We start from the raw sequence: 15,797 nt of genomic DNA, 5'->3' as shown, positions 1-15,797 counted from the left end.
GAGCGCAGGGAAGCAGTGAACAGGGTGAGGAAACTGGCGAATCCAGTAAAACGGCCTATGCTTGGCTGTATCATGTGATAAGGAAACCTTTTGTTTATAAATGGCTCATTTTTCAGCAAGCATTTCTAAGGACCTACTATGTGCCTGACACTTGTTAGACCGGGGGTGAGAGGCAGATACAAAGATGAGTAAGTCACAAGCTTATGATGAAATTCATGTACTTTTGTGATTGTTCTATCGTGTAGAGGTGCCCAGTGGGAAGAGAAACTGCAGAGTTGATGAGGGGTCCCAGGAATGGTCTGAGGGATAAAAGGGCTCCCTGGAGAAGGAGCACAGAGCCCGAGGGAACCACCCGTGCGAAGACTGCCTCCCGGCAGGGTCAGGCAGTCCTGTTCGGTGTGCAGGGAGTGTGCTGGCCCCAGAAATGCCTGAAACAATAAATCCTGTAGGAAAACCAGGCAGATCTGCCTTAGATGCTGTTAAAAAAAACCCAAACAACAAAACACAAGCAGCAATGAGGCCATTCTTGTGTTCAACGAATATTAACTGAGTGCCGACCATACACTTACGTTTCCAAACACAGGTCTGAAATCCCTGCCTTCCAGTGCCGACACGGAACCTTTGTGCCTCCTTCCCCGCTGCCCACGCCCCTCTGACCTCCTTTCTGAACTTTGGCTCTGCTTCTAGGGCCATCGTTTCCAAGTTCCCAAAGGCTTTCAACAGTGTGGGATGCAGCAGAGGAGATATGATCTTCCTCTGGACACCCCCAAGGAGATCTACAGCCAGAGACAGTGTTTACTCTCAAGAAATAAACTTAGTGCTAAGTACTGAGGAAGAGATGAAGAAATAAAACACAGCCACAACAGTCAATCTGCTAAATTACTAAAATCAAGTTTGTTGAGGCACAAGGAAACAATTCTATTCCTGTTCTAATTGGCCCAGGAACTTAAACTTTTGGACTTTTCAGTCCTGCGTCAATGCCGGTAAATGCATCTGGACATATACCAGACCTCCAGACGACCCTCTGATTACGCCCTGAAGGCCTCGTATTCAGACCACCTGACATCCACTGTCCTGACGATGGGGTGTGACTACACCCTCTGGCACCTACCTTTCTGACCTCCTGCTATCTGACTGATACCCATCTTGGACCAATCCTGGGGCGAAGAGTGAAGGACTGAATGAATGGGAATGCAGGAATTCCCAAGACTGTACTTTTTACGGTAAGAACTGTTCATTTTTCTTTCTTCTTTAGAAAGCTTCTGGGTCTTTGCTTAGCTGTATCCCCACTTTGCAAATTCTAAGACCCCTGAATAAATCTTTATCATTTATTTCTAGCTCAAGCCTCCGAATGCTTTTTGAGTTCATTTGACGCTATCACATGAAGATGGTATCTACAGCTTACCAAGTACCCACCACATGCCGGATTCTGCTAAGTGCTTCACACCAAGTTACTAATTCCAATGCCTTGCATGCTATCTTGTTAACAAGGGCATGGAGACTCAGAGGTACGATGTCACACTGGGAGGAAGTGACGGAGCCAGGGCTGGACCCAAAGCGGCCACTTCCCCCAAGTCTGCCCCTCTCTGTGGGACAGACACTGGTACACACTCAGCAGAGAAGTCCTGCACATGCAGTCTGACCCCTCAGAACTTCAAAACACAGCAGGGTGAGCTGCCTGCACGCCTGATCAAGCAGATTAGAACTTCCACGGACACAGAAAGCCACAACTGGATAAAGAATAGCAAAGGTGAGAGTTGCCAGAAATGGGAGGCGGATTCTTTGAAAGAGCCACAGACCACCCTCTTTCCATATGCCCTGGGATTCTGACATTAGATAGAACTTTCTGTACTGATGAAAACATCCTGGCTGATCTATGGCAATTATTAGCCATGAGTGACCATGAGCTCCTGAAATATGGCTACTGTGACTGAGGAAATAAATGTTTTGTTTTAACTAATGTAAACTTGAAGAGCCACGTGTAACAGGACAGATCTAGCTCTAGAACTGCCGGATTTCAGACCTCAGTTCTACTCAAGAAAGTGACTTGTCCCACATCCTTCAGCTGGACAAGAGGCAGAACACAGCCCATAGCTCGTGCCTCCTCTGGACAGGATCTCCCACCAGCTGCAGGGCCCAGGCCACAGAGAAATTTCTGCTCAAGTCCCACTTGCCATGCAAGGCAGCTGCGTAGATGGCTGGCTGACACCATCTGCATGAGGCATGGACACTGATCGCAGGATATAAACGCCCCCAGTAGATGCAGGGATGTAAATGCCCCCAGCAGACGCAGCCTCTGCCTGGGAAAGGGATCCAAAGGGTCCAGAAGGAAAATCGATTCAGTTCATCGAAAAGCCCTGGCAGGCTGCCTCTCAGAATAAGTTGGCACCATTCAGACGGAAATAGAAATAATTACTCCCCAGACCACTCCCATCCTGTTTTAGACGGGAACCCCAATGAGCAGCACCACTTACTTCCCACAGCGACCCTGCCCCTGGCGGGTTTCAAAGGGGTACAGAAAGGGAGCTGGCTTATCAAAATGTCTTCCCCTAAGAAAGAGTCCCTCCATCTATGACAATTTTACATTGATGTTATTTCACATCAGTTATATGTCTACAGGTTCATGCAGCAGACTGGTTAAAGAGCAAGTTGCTTATGCCCCACTCTGCATTCTCAGCATCCGGTTCTCACCACGGGCAGCAACAGGACCCAGGGGCAGCACTGGAGGAGGTGCCCATCAGCAGCCCTCACATACCCTGCGCAGAGTACCAGGCACCAGGTGGGGCCATCTGCACATCCGGGGCCGAGCTCTGTGCTGGCACCGACAGCTCACAGAAAAACCAACTTCAGGCCTGTGCTGTGTGTGCCCTGCTCCTTCTCCCCTGGATTTACAGCCAAGATTAACCAAACTTAGCTAGTACTGGGTTTCTCCTTATCTGGCTGTAGAACCTCAGAGAGCTATGGGGAGGGTTTCTCATTTCACAGAGGTGAAACAGTTCTAGAAGGCTCCAGCTTACCCCCGAGATCTCAGGACACAGGGCTCAGGAGAGGGAGCCCTGTGGCCCATGCAGGCTGCCCAGGACAGGGCATCCACTCTAACAGTCTCTAGCTGCACAGCACACAAGGGCCGGGGGCCGAGCTGCACTACTGAAACCTGGCAAACAGCACGCTTTGGCCTAGACTAGCAGTTTTCATTCAATCAGTGTGCCGTGAGAATTTTTATAGCATGCAGTACTTAATTATATTTAGTCAGAGGCACTGACCTGTATTCCCTTAGGTTTTCAAATTAAAAAATGACAACAGCAAACACAACAATAGCTGTCCAATGTGAATGAATCAAAATTATACCTATTTTTTGGTCAGACTGACAAAATATGTATTTTTTGGTGTGTTGCAGAATTTTAGTAAAAAAGGTTGAAAATTGCTGCCCCCAAACAACCAGGATATAAAGTTTATTTGTTACTAACACATTTGAAAGTCCTAGAAGCAAGCGCCTTCATACAGAGGCTGAACTGTGAGGTGGGGCAGCCCCAGGGTCACGTGTCTGTGTTTGAAGGTGGGTCAGGAGAAGGAGCAACAGGTCACAGGCCCTGTTCAACCTGAGTGACTTGCATGGCTTGTCTAATCCACTCATTTTACAACTGATATCATGTAAAAGAGAAGAGTTCCGGTGCTACCATTTGAAAACCATGTTAATTCTTTACTAGAAGATCAACTTTTTTTCCTGTAACAAGTGGTATCATCTCTCATCTAGAACTAATGCCATCTCCTAACTGGACTTCCATTTCCACCTCTTCCCCCACCTGCCAGGGTCTACTCTCATTATAGCGGCCAAGTCATCCTTAAAACAAAAACAAAACCATATCAAATAGCCTCCTCCCGGGGCACCGCCCCCACTCAGTCTCTGCTGCCTCCAGGGCCCTTGCTGATCTACAACAGGCTGTCCTGCCACCACAGCGGCCTCGCTCTGGCAGCTCCCCGGCCCGAATGCCCACTCCCCAGGCATCTGCACAGCTCCCTCCTGTCCTGGCTTCCTTCAGACCTTAGCTCCAGGCCATCTTCTCAGCTAGGCTTAGCCTGACCACCCCGTTTAACACTCACCCTCACTTCCCATCTCCCACCCTGCCCCACGTTTGTATCATATTTAGAATGCTTACTGCTTATTATGTGTTTCCTCTGCTAGAATGTAAACTCCACAGTGATGGGGATATTTTTCTTTTTTATGCACTGATGGATGTACCCCAAGTCCCTGAAACAGCAGGACGGCACAGGGTTGGGGTGCCCCCCCAAAATGTGTAGAATGCAGGGGGGCATGCTAGCACCCGGTGCCAGGGGTCCCCAGGCCCCCTGAAGGGGCAGAGACCCCCACCAGCACTCCAGACACCCCTCGACAAAAAAGGGAGACGAGGGAGACGATCTGAGAATTGAAGGCCTTCCTTGTGGAACTCAGGTGGTCAGACCAATTAATGAAACAGATCAACACCTAGTGGCCCAACCATTTAATTAGAAAAATTTTGTACCTTAGTAATTCCCAAAACTCCAATGTTGGGACTGGATGAAGTAGAGCCATTCCCAGTACCAAATATGCCATCGAGAACACAGGAGAGACCCTCCACGAAAATCCCCCTAAAATGTAAAGGAATGGGGCAAAGAGAACATTCATTCAATGGGGGAACACTCTGGAATATGCTCTAAATGGCTGTGACCCGAAGGTCTGGTCTGGAGATTTATCACCTCCACAGACACTGGGAGGGGTGAGCAATGCCAAGTCTCAGGCCCCACTCCAGACCACTGTGCTCATTCAACTTTGAAAAGCACCTCTGTGAACCATGAATTAGGCAGTTTTTAAGTAGTATTCCAAATTAAAGGATTTTAGCCAGAGAAATGGCCATTTGTTGGGACCTAAGACAAATATGAACTGTCTACTGATTTGATTCCTTTGCTATTAATATATAGTTTCATCAGGAAGGGCATGCTTTGTGATTGCACAGTGATTACACTGTGATTACAGTGTGTAAACATGGACACTTCTTAAAAAGAAATCAACATACAAGTATTTTAATCATGTGCGACAGCTCAACTGGAGAAAGATATAAAAACATGACTGTAAACCCTAACAGAACCAATGGAAGAAATGCTAAGAAACCAGCCCACTGGATCTCATCGCATGCAATCCCTTTTAGAGGGGCAACAGTGGGGTGGGAGCGAGGTGGGGGGGGGGTGATCTGGGTCATTTGATCTTCTCTGCAGACTCCAGAGTCCAATTCACTCCTGGCACCCAGAAACTAAAGACCAGGTGTGCTGAGAACCTTAAGGCCACAGTTCAATACCTCAAGATTCTGAAGACTTCATTTATTCCTGCTCTCATCTATTTATATGAATTGTAATTGTAAACAGATGGCACAGCATCTACTCCTTAGAACAGCTGGGGAAGCGAGAATAAAGGGGACGTGCCCCAAACCAGTGTGGCTCAGTTGGTAAGGCGTTATCCCGAAGGCAAAGGATCGCTGGTTTGATCCCCATCTGGGGCATGTGCCTGGGTTATGGGTTCAATCCCTGGTTGAGGGACATGCAAAATGCAAACAATCGATGTTTCTCTCCCTATCTCCCTCCCTTCCCCTCTCTTTAAAAATAACTAAAATCTAGCCCTGGCTGGTGTAGCTCAATGCATTGAGCGCGGGCCTGTGAACCACATGATTGCAGTTTGATTCCCAGTCAGGGCACATGCCTGGGTTGCAGGCCGGTTCCCTGCAGGCCAGTTCCCAGCAGGGGATGCACAAAAGGCAACCATACACTGATGTTTCTCTCCCTCTCTCCTTCCCTTCCCCTCTAAAGATAAATAAATGAAATCTTTAGAAAAAAAAATTATTAAAAAAACCTAAAATCTTAAAAAAAATAAAGGGGACATTCACCCATGTCCCCAAACCAAGCAAAGAACAGCAGCAGTGTCTGGCATGTGTTGGCAAGTTTAAGGTCTACAGTGGCCTCAGAGAGGGTCTCATGTGATTGTCACTGTGAGAAACAGGGTGAGAATTCTGCTCAGTGTCACAAACGAGCAAGATGAGGACAGCGGCTTGTCCAAAGACAGAGAGCCAGTGAAGAGCTCTGAGGCTTGGCTGCCTTTCTGCTGAAACTCCTGGTTTCCTCTCCAAGACTAGACAAACCGAAGAGCAGAGTAATGAGGTGCTAGGCCCGATGAAAAACTCATTCTCTCGGGATCGTACCTGTTTATTGCGTGGATGGGAGGCGGTGGTGCACAGGACAGCCTCGCACAGGCGTAGTAGTCCCCGATGGACTCGATGATGCTGGCGACCACGGCACTGAGCATGCCGATGACGCCAGCTGCGGAGACGGTGGGCAGTCCCCACTGAACTGCGGAAGGAAGACAAACGTGAAATCCTCGCTTTCTTGGGGCGGGGGGGGGCAGGCAAAAGTGATCAGATACCAAGTCATTCAGGACATCTGAGGACTCCACAAGATCAACTCAGATTTTGAAGCTCATGGATACTTTATTTTAAACCTTCATCCCCAATGGCTAGATGCCTCGGAATAGCTCCTGAGTCAGATGAAACTGGCCATAATCAGGACTGGTCTGCTCTATGTCCTAACTGAAAAGAAACTGTATGGCAGAAAGAGGCTGGTCCTTCTCTTCCTGCTTTAAAGCCAGTGTCTAAATTACAATCTAAACAGCCTGCTGTGTTGGGTCGGAAATGTGTATGAGGATTTTAACCCCGCTGTACAAACCACTGGTGCCCTTCTCTGGGGGTGGCATAAAATAAAAAAAGCAGTGAAAAGTCACCAGCTAAACTTAAACCCCAACAGTAAAGTGTTGCACAAGGTACAGGTAACCCTTCTCTACTGTTACAGCAGTTCTTTTATATTTAGTGAACCAAGTAATGGAAAATTAAATAGTTTCCTTTAAGAAAGCCAAGAGAAATCCCCAAGCAGCTTCATTTTGAGTATCTGGATTTAGTTAATTCTTCATTTGATATACTTTTAAAGAAAAAAAAAACCCTCTCTTTTAGACTTTCAAAGCCACAGATCCCATTTAATAAAAGTAGCATGAGGAACAGTCACTGTTAGAGTGAACAGACTTCTTTGATAAAGTACCTAGACCTTCTTGTCCTAAACCATCCGTTTTAAAAAGCACAGTAGAAAACGGAAGATGGACAGATAAAGTGGGTCTCCTGTGTGGGGTCAGCAGGGCAGTTTGGGAACAGATGCGGGATGATGCGGGAACAGTGTAAGGGTGAGACCTCTAAGGAAAACAACCCAAAGTGAGTCACAATGAGTGCAAGTCAGGAAGTCAGGAGGACAGTCCCTGTCCAGGGAGGGGCTGGAGGGCAGGAGCTGAGGGGACAGGGCATCCTGGGCAGGCAGCAGCCTGCACATGAGCAGAAGGGCAGGACTAGGCAGGCACACAGGGATGGGCCAGTGCTCAGCAGAGGGCACGTGTGATGTGGGGCAGGCAGGTTTAGGAAGGGCTCCACATGCCACATCCAGGCACTTGGCTTCACAGGTAAAAGGGAGCAACCTCAGGTTTGAGAACAAAAAGTAACACATGAAGTTAAGATGAGCAGAACCCTCATATGCCTGGAGTGTGTATGAGAACAGAACTGCTCCCACAGGCTCACGGCCAGAGGGTCAAGATGTGCATCAATGGACACGGCTCAGCAAGCTCTGTGTCCGCCAGCAACGGGCTCCATCAACATCTCATCTCCGGGTGGGTTTGGAATAAATTTTTCTCATGTAGGTGATTTCTTTCACAAACAACACTTTGTATTTTCTAAATAATCTTTTATATGGTTACCTTGTTGCTGATGTCAAGTTGTGGCTTCATTCTAGTGTCTTGATTTAGGGGAAGGATTCTTATTTTAATTTGCCATTTACTAATTTTCAGATAGTGTTACTTTTCTAGTCTCTTTATTCTTACTGTTTTCCATTATTTTCCCCCTTGTACCTGAAGCCCTTAACTTTGATTTATAAAACCTTTACTCCATCTACTGTTCTTCAGCATTTTAAATTTATAATCTTCTCAATTATGAACACCATTTTCTTCACATTGTATGTACATTTGAAAACCTTGCTTGCTTCAGCCTTCTCTGTTTACTGTTATTTCATCTCTCCCCTCAACTAGAACCTTTAATTTGTGTTGTCACTTTACAGCACGGTTCTCAACCTCAGCACTGTTGACATTTTGGACCTCAAATCTGTATTTTAACAATCAACCCAAGTAAATTTTAGCATGCTAAAGACAGAGACATATATGAAAACTGATCTCCAAATTAACTGAAATCATTGGAGTACTTAAGACTACCTCCTCCTGGCTTTCTGGGGTAGCCACTCCCAGGGGCGCTCTGCCACCAGAGCAGCTCATGGCAGTGAAGGGCTGTCATGAGCGGGAGCCAGGCAGCACGGTCTCTTAGCGCCTGCACAGCTGCCTCTCCGGTGGCTGTGTGTGCTCATCACAGGAGCCGCCCAGCATGCACTGCAGGGCTTCCTCCCGCCTGCCCTCCCAGGTCTCCTCCCGACTACTTCAGCAATTGACTTTTAACCTCATTTTATGTTGGGTTATATGTATATTTATGAACTATGCATTTTTTTTGAAAAAAAAAAAAAAAGAGGTAGATATAAATACATACTTAGACCACATGACCCAATGAGAGTGTTTATTAGAAAGACTACACTTTTTAAAGTGTTTATAAATGTGTCAGGAACAGAAGGGACAACTGCTGACGTTGCCCTCATTTAACACACTTAACAACAGTTGTCTCTGACCCCTTCTTAATTAATATTCTTGGCTTTTCCTGCTTTCTCTCCTTGTTATTATAAAATGTGAAGATGTCATCACTAAACAGGGGAATAAATTAGCACACCCTGACTAAGCTCAGGCTTTGGTTCTAATTAAAATCCCCAAATGCCAGAACAGAGTCCTCACAGCAGCAAGCACCAATAAGCACTAGGTTCACATGAGTCACTTTGGGGGAAGAATCTAGAAGGTGGTAAATGTAAATCCAAATGATACCTCACCAGGGATTGCCCTCCCATCCACCTTACCAAGACTTATCCAATACTTAAATCTTAAGATACATCTTCCACCCATTTGTGAATATCAGTTTACTTGATAGCTGTGACCAAATTTAAAAAGAGATTATGGCTCCCCATCAAAAGATTATACAAATTCATCATCCTTGAGCAGTTTGCTTGCTAATCTTCAGGCCCCTCCCCCTCAAGTCAGGTGCCTAAGCCCTGTGTAGCTAACTCTATACTTGTATTTCTAAGCTGCTGCCCTTAAATCCCAGCCGCCTGATCTCAAAGCCCACAAGAGACCTGTTGTCCAGGATTTCACGCTAGTGGAACCAAAAGAACCAACCAGTTAATCTGAGAAGGGAGCTGGTTTGTCTCTGCACATTAATTATGGTCCTCCAGTGACAGGGCCTCCCTTCCTCTCTGGGGGTTGAATGCTCTAATAACCAGAATGGTAAGACCTGCAGGGACAAAGAAGGCTTTTCCTACTGCAGAGCCTTCTGCCAACTTCCAACTCCTCTAAGTTGCCCTCGTGAGCTCCTGCCTGCTCTGGCCCCCAGAATACTTACACGGGTACGGGACCTTAAACCACGGAGCTACCAGAAGCACACCCTGTCTGGCATCTGTCCGAGCATAGAAGCCATATTTGTTGCTGTCAGGAGGAAAGACATCAGTCACTGTGAAGATGAAGCAGAGCAGCCAGGACACAAGGATGGCCAGGATGATCTGAAGCGGACAAAAAAAAAACAAAACTCTGTCAGGCTACAGAGGTGGTGGTTGCTGGCAAAACATGTGCCTTTCTACAGTCTGAGTATCACACCCTAGAACCCACCACTGTTAGTATTGCACTCAAAAAACCTGTAACGGATCTGCTGAAAACCTATTCCTTGAATGGAAGCACATTTAGAGAGAGCAGTTTAATGCAGCTAATATTACTTTAACCCTAAGTCTGGCTGGTAAAATATGGATAATGGACAAGGTGCCTGCAGAGCTCCCCCATCCCGGGTTCAGTCAATGTCCTCCTAAAGGATTTCAGAATCAGAAGCTTCTACCACTCTAACTTGAAATCCATGACAATTGGGTGGCCATTAGTACCCCAACGTCACCACACAGACATGGTTGCCTCACCGCAGCCCAGCCCAAGGAGACCTGCTTAGAACCCTCCTTTCACATAAACATTGTACACAATGAACTAAGGGCAGTATTGTTGGGAGAAAAAACATGTAAGTACTTACAGGAAACATTTTGAAAAGCTGCAACTTGTACGCAGTCCATCCTTTCTTGGATTTGTAAATTGGGAGAGGAAATTTAACATTTCTAGCATATTGAGAAAACAGTAATACTAAGAAAATTGTCCTGAGGAAGAAAAAGAAAATAAACTAGTTTAAAAGCTATATGTCTGCATTTTAAAATATTACTCAAAGCTTTAATGCCAAAGTGATCACATATGTTCAACTTATTTCTTAGCTGCTTGTCCTCTTAACTATTATTTGGGAAATCATATCTTTTATAAATGCCATTTTTGGAAAAAAATATCAGAACCTTTTTTCTTAGCATTTCTTGATTCAGAAATGAGTTACCATGGAAGTGTTTTGGCTAAGTTTCCCTTAATAGAGTAAGAAAACCCAAAGGACATACACACTGACAGGAAAAGCTCATGCTCTGTAAGGGAAAAGACCGGCTGTCAGATACAACGTAGAGCAGTGTGGTTACAACTACGAATTAACTAAAAACAAGCAACTACCGCACAAGCGTGTGTGTACACAAACACACACACATGTACATGCAAACACTAAAATGGGGTCCAAAATGCTCACAGAAACTGGCCTCAAGTGTTAATATGCAACTTTCTTCTACTTTTCTGTATTTTCTGATTTATTTATAAAGAACATACATTACTTTTTAAAAGGAAAAAGCTTCAACATTTAAGAAAGCTATATGCAGTAGAATTCGATATTAATAATAACATTCCTGAGGTTGGTGTGTCAGACATTGCGTGAAGGTCTTCCCACCTGTCACCTCAGCCTCTGCAGTAGCTTCTGCGATCATCTACTTTAGAGAGACAAAGCCCACAGTCTGAGACCACAGAGCTAGAGTTTGCAGGGTGGGTGGGCCAGGGAGCTAGCACCCTACAGCTTGGACTCCAAACCACTTTGTGACATGGGTCCTAAGTGCTGGGACACCTGGGCTGGCTCGGAAGTCCCTTTACCCTGAGCCCTACTCTCCTGACCCAGCTGCAGTGAGGGCTACAGGAGGCAGTGATGTCAGATGACTTTCCTGCAGCAGGACCTGTCATCCTCATCAGTTCAGTGTCCTGAGTGTGCAGATGTGGGATGGCTTCCCATCATTGAAACAATAAAGGCATAACACAATAAACACAATAATGTGTTTCATCATCCATCGGGACACACTCTTTCACCTACAACCCAAGGTAGAATTGGCAGGAGACTGGGTTCTCTGTCAAAGCTAAGCTTAGTTGTTTCCAGGCACGGTTCCAACGGCTGAGAAGGAATTATCAGCTCCACTGACAGCTGGTCAAGTGCAGTTTCACTGTCATGTTCCTAATGAAGTGCAAACTGCGGCCAGCTGGAGAACAGGCCTGTGCCGCTCCACTGTCTCCCCGCCTCTCGGGTGCTTTGTAGGCCTGGTGATGGGGGTCTCTGCCCTACCACAAAGTCACCAGGCCAGTACAAGTTCAAGGTTAAAAACATGAATAGTGTTCATCAGGTTATTCCAATTTCCCTAGGGAGGTGCAGTTTAACAACAACACAATGAGAGACACTGAAAGTGGTTTAAACTTATACCAACATGAAATTTTCATGTTTTAAAAAATGCTATTAAACTTCCAGTCAAGATGGAAGTGTAGATAAGACAGGCTTTACCTCCTAGCCCAACCACAAAAAGAATTACAACTAAATCTCAAAACAAATAATCCCAGAACTGCCAGAAAATTGAACTGTATGGAAGTCCGACAACCAGGGATCTAAGGAAGCCACACTCATCCAGATGGGCAGGAGGGGTGGGGATGAGGGGATGAATGGAGAGGCAAGGAGATGCAGCATGGTGCAGAGAGGTGGCGGCGGAACAGACATAAGCGGTCCCACACTCACGTATGGTGGATAAAAATCAGAAAGGAATCTTGGGAGCAAGCCATCCCAGCCCCAGGCCAGACCACACAGTACAGGGAAGATAAATCCACGTAACTTCTGGCTATAAAAACCAGTGGGGGTTGGGGTGGTAGAAGAAAGTGCTGGATTTTCAGGCCCTTGAAGGGCCTGCACAATCTTAGAAGGTATACAAACCCACCCACTCTGGGATTTAGCATCAGGGCAACAGCTGGAAGGGCACCAGTCACATATAGGGTAGTGCGTCAGGTGACTGGAAATGGGGTCAGTGCCAGGCAACCCTCCAGATGCTAGGCAGCAGCACAGTCCCCTCCTATACAGACACAAAGCAGTGAAGCATGTTGATCTGCTTTGGCAATTACCTAAGGCTCCACCCCACACAGTTTACAGGTGCCTTTTCCACAATAGGCCATACTACTAAGACAAGGAGCCAAATCAGCTCTACCTAATACACAGAAACAAACACAGGGAGGCTGCCAAATTGAGGAGACAATGAAATATGGCCCAACTGAAAGAACAGAACAAAACCCCAGAAAAAGAACCAAATGAAATGGAAATAACCAACTTATTAGATACAGAGTTCAAAACACTGGTGGATCAGGGTGCTCAAAAAACTCACTGAATGCATCAACAACATAAAGGTAGAAATAAAGGTTACACAAAGAGAAATACAGAAAAATCTACAGGGAACCAACAGTGGAGGGGAGGAAGCCAGGATTCAAATCAATGATTTGGAACATAAGGAATAAATAAGCATTCAACCAGAACAACAAGAAAATGATTCAAAAAAGATGAGAATAGTATAAAGACCCTCTGGGACATCTCCAAACATACTAACATCTGAATCATACAGATGCCAGAAGGAGAAGAGGAAGAGCAAGTAATTGAAAACTTATTTGGAAAAAAATATGACTGAAAACTTCCCTAATTTGGCAAAGAAAATAGACATACAAGTCCAGGAAGCACAAAGAATCCCAAACAAGTTGGACCCCAAGAGGACTACACCAAGACACATCATAATTAAAATGCCAAAGGTTAAATATAAAGAGAATCTTAAAAGGAGCAAAAGAAAAACAGAGTTACCTACAGGGGAGTTCCCATAAGACTATCAGCTGATTTCTCAAAAGAAACTTTATAGGTAAGAAGGGACTGGCAAAAAATATTCAAATTGATGAAAAGCAAGGACCTACAACCTAGATCTCTCTACCCAGCAAAGCTGTCATTTAGAATGGAAGGGCAGATAAAGTGCTTCCCAGACAAGGAAAAGCTAAAAATTTCATCATCACCGAGCCGTTATTATATGAAATGTTAAAGGGACTTATCTTAAAAAAGATAAAAACTATGAACATTAAAAGGGCAATAAATACACAACTATCAACTGAAATTTAAAAACAAAAACAAAAACCCTACATTAACAACCAGAACAGGAACAGAATCACAGAGACGGAGATCATTTGGACGGTATTCAGCTGGGAGGGGCTAGGGAGAGAATGGGGTAAAAGGTGCAGGGATTAGGTAGAGTAATTGGTAGGTACAAAACAGACAGGGGGACGTTCAGAACAGTATAGGGAATGGAGAAGCCAAAGAGCTTGTGTGCACAACCCACGGACATGAACAAAATAGACGGGGGCGGGGAGTACTGCCAGAGGAACAGTGGTACTGGGTGGAGGGGGGCAAAGGGGAAAAAATGGGACAATTATAGTAGCATAATCAATAAAATATACATAAAAATGCTATTGATTTACTTCAAAGTGAACACTCTGAGATCCAAAAAGGCCCTGAATCTGCTATTTTTATCGTTATTTTAGATGACAACCCACCTGACAATTACACCTGCTCTGTGGTATGCACTTTTCAGAGCACATTTAAAAAAGGAGAGATATACACAGAACTTGGGCCCAGATCTGGTGGTGCAAATTAAGTGAGTGGACTGGACAGACGGGCACTCGCTTTCTTCCCCACTCTTAAATCCACCTGCTTCTAATTTATGCTCATCCTCAAATATACCACATTTTGCTGTGTATAATGTGCACTTTTCTGTCCAAATTTTTAGGGAAAAATCAGGATGTGCTTTATACATCAGTACTGCTAATTCTGTATCTATATAAATGTTTTTAATTCTTTATAAAATTTCTTGTACCTTGTATTTGTTCAAAGATAAATGCTAAACTTCCTTTATTATTAAAAAAAACAAGAATCTAAATATAAATAAATAAAAGGTTGAATTAAAAAATTAAAACAAAAAAATTTTCCCTGGAAGTTTGGGCCCAAAACGTGGGTGTGCACTATACATGGGAGCACATTATACACGGCACAGCGAGGGGCCTGTGGGGCAGGCGTCCCACAGCAGAGGCAGGAGATGGGGGATGTGCCTGTGTTCACACCCCTTGGGTGACCAGAAAAGGGAGCAGGATCTGAGCTCCAGATCCTCAGGCCACAGCTCCATCCACCACAGCTGGCTCTTTCCACTTCATGTTTCCATACTGCTTGCTTGTTGACCTTTCTTTTACCTTACAAATATTATTCAAGAAATACATACTAAAATACAGGAAAGTTATACAAGGAAGAAAAGCAAAAAGACAAAATCCTTAAGATTACTCATCATCCCATCACTGGTGACGACCATGCAGCATTCTGGTCTGTTAATCCCAAAGGACTCCCATTATGGGGACATTTATGGATCATCCTGGGGTTGGAGAGGGAGACAGGACTGCCTGTCGTCATCCTTGCCCTCAGAGCACAAACAGGTCCTCATCTGACTCAAAGTGTAATCGTGCTTTACATGCCACTTCCCAGCCAGCTTGGAGCCCCCGTTCATGCCATGACATGGACAGACGGAGCTTGGCACCAGCATCTCGGTGGCTGCACCGCACTCCGTCTCACGGACGTGGTGCGTCCTCTCTGACAATTCCCATTGGTGCGGCCCTGGGAGCAACAGAAACTGACAGACTGCTCATCCCGGCAGCACCTGCCTGAGTATCTCCTCATGGTAAGTTCCTAGGCCCATAATGGACCTGTCAAACAGTAAATAACTTCCTTAAAAGCTTCTGAAACAAACTGCTAAATATGTAGAGAAAAGTTGGGTAAATGTACAGGGACCAAGAACACTTATTTGCTACTCTAACATAGGGTCTTACCATACTTTTAAATCTCTACCAATTTTATCAATTTTAAAAACCTTTTCATGCTTTATTTTAACATTTGTTCTTTACATATGAATTACTTAGTGCAGCATTATTTGCAACAGTAAATATTTTAAACAACATTCATGAATATCAACGGGAAGGGTTTAATTAATTATAGATTATTTTATACTATTTAACATTGTGTAATTTTACAAAGACTGAAATAGATCTAAACATACTGTCTTGGAAAGATGAACCCAACAATAAATGTTGGGATGAAAATCAAATTGTGAAGTAATGTAATGGTAAAGCTGTATATGTATATATTTGTATTTATGCATAAATAACAAAAATATAAAAGAATATTAAATTTTTACTAGCGAATCATGAGACTTTTTTTGAGGATGGGGATTATTGTACCTTATTCCCTGGTTTGGGGAATTACCTTAAATTTCCCTAATTACTGTTAAACTTCAAATGATTAGAATTCAAATGTTTTCAGGATGTAGATAAATTGAGA

The 15,797-nt window shown here is 44.7% G+C and overlaps 1 protein-coding gene across 3 annotated transcripts in view; it reads right to left on the bottom strand.

Moving 5' to 3' along the window:
* SLC23A2 (solute carrier family 23 member 2) overlaps positions 1 to 15,797 on the bottom strand; it is a 130,827-nt gene that overhangs the window by 12,413 nt on the left and 102,617 nt on the right. For all 3 annotated transcript variants that reach the window (XM_053671310.1, XM_037147747.2, XM_037147746.2), the window contains exons 9-12: positions 10,263 to 10,383; positions 9,597 to 9,753; positions 6,225 to 6,372; positions 4,521 to 4,626 (exon numbers count right to left, since the gene is read on the bottom strand). In XM_053671310.1, the coding sequence (XP_053527285.1) occupies positions 4,521 to 4,626; positions 6,225 to 6,372; positions 9,597 to 9,753; positions 10,263 to 10,383 (532 nt within the window). The remainder of the gene's footprint in view (positions 1 to 4,520; positions 4,627 to 6,224; positions 6,373 to 9,596; positions 9,754 to 10,262; positions 10,384 to 15,797) is intronic.

This window comes from Artibeus jamaicensis, unplaced genomic scaffold, assembly GCF_021234435.1.
Source record: "Artibeus jamaicensis isolate MK-2021 breed Jamaican fruit bat unplaced genomic scaffold, CSHL_Jam_final contig_685, whole genome shotgun sequence".
NCBI lineage: Eukaryota > Metazoa > Chordata > Mammalia > Chiroptera > Phyllostomidae > Artibeus > Artibeus jamaicensis.
The sequence above is the reverse complement of the archived record's forward strand: the minus strand, read 5'-3'. Positions and strand labels throughout refer to the sequence as shown.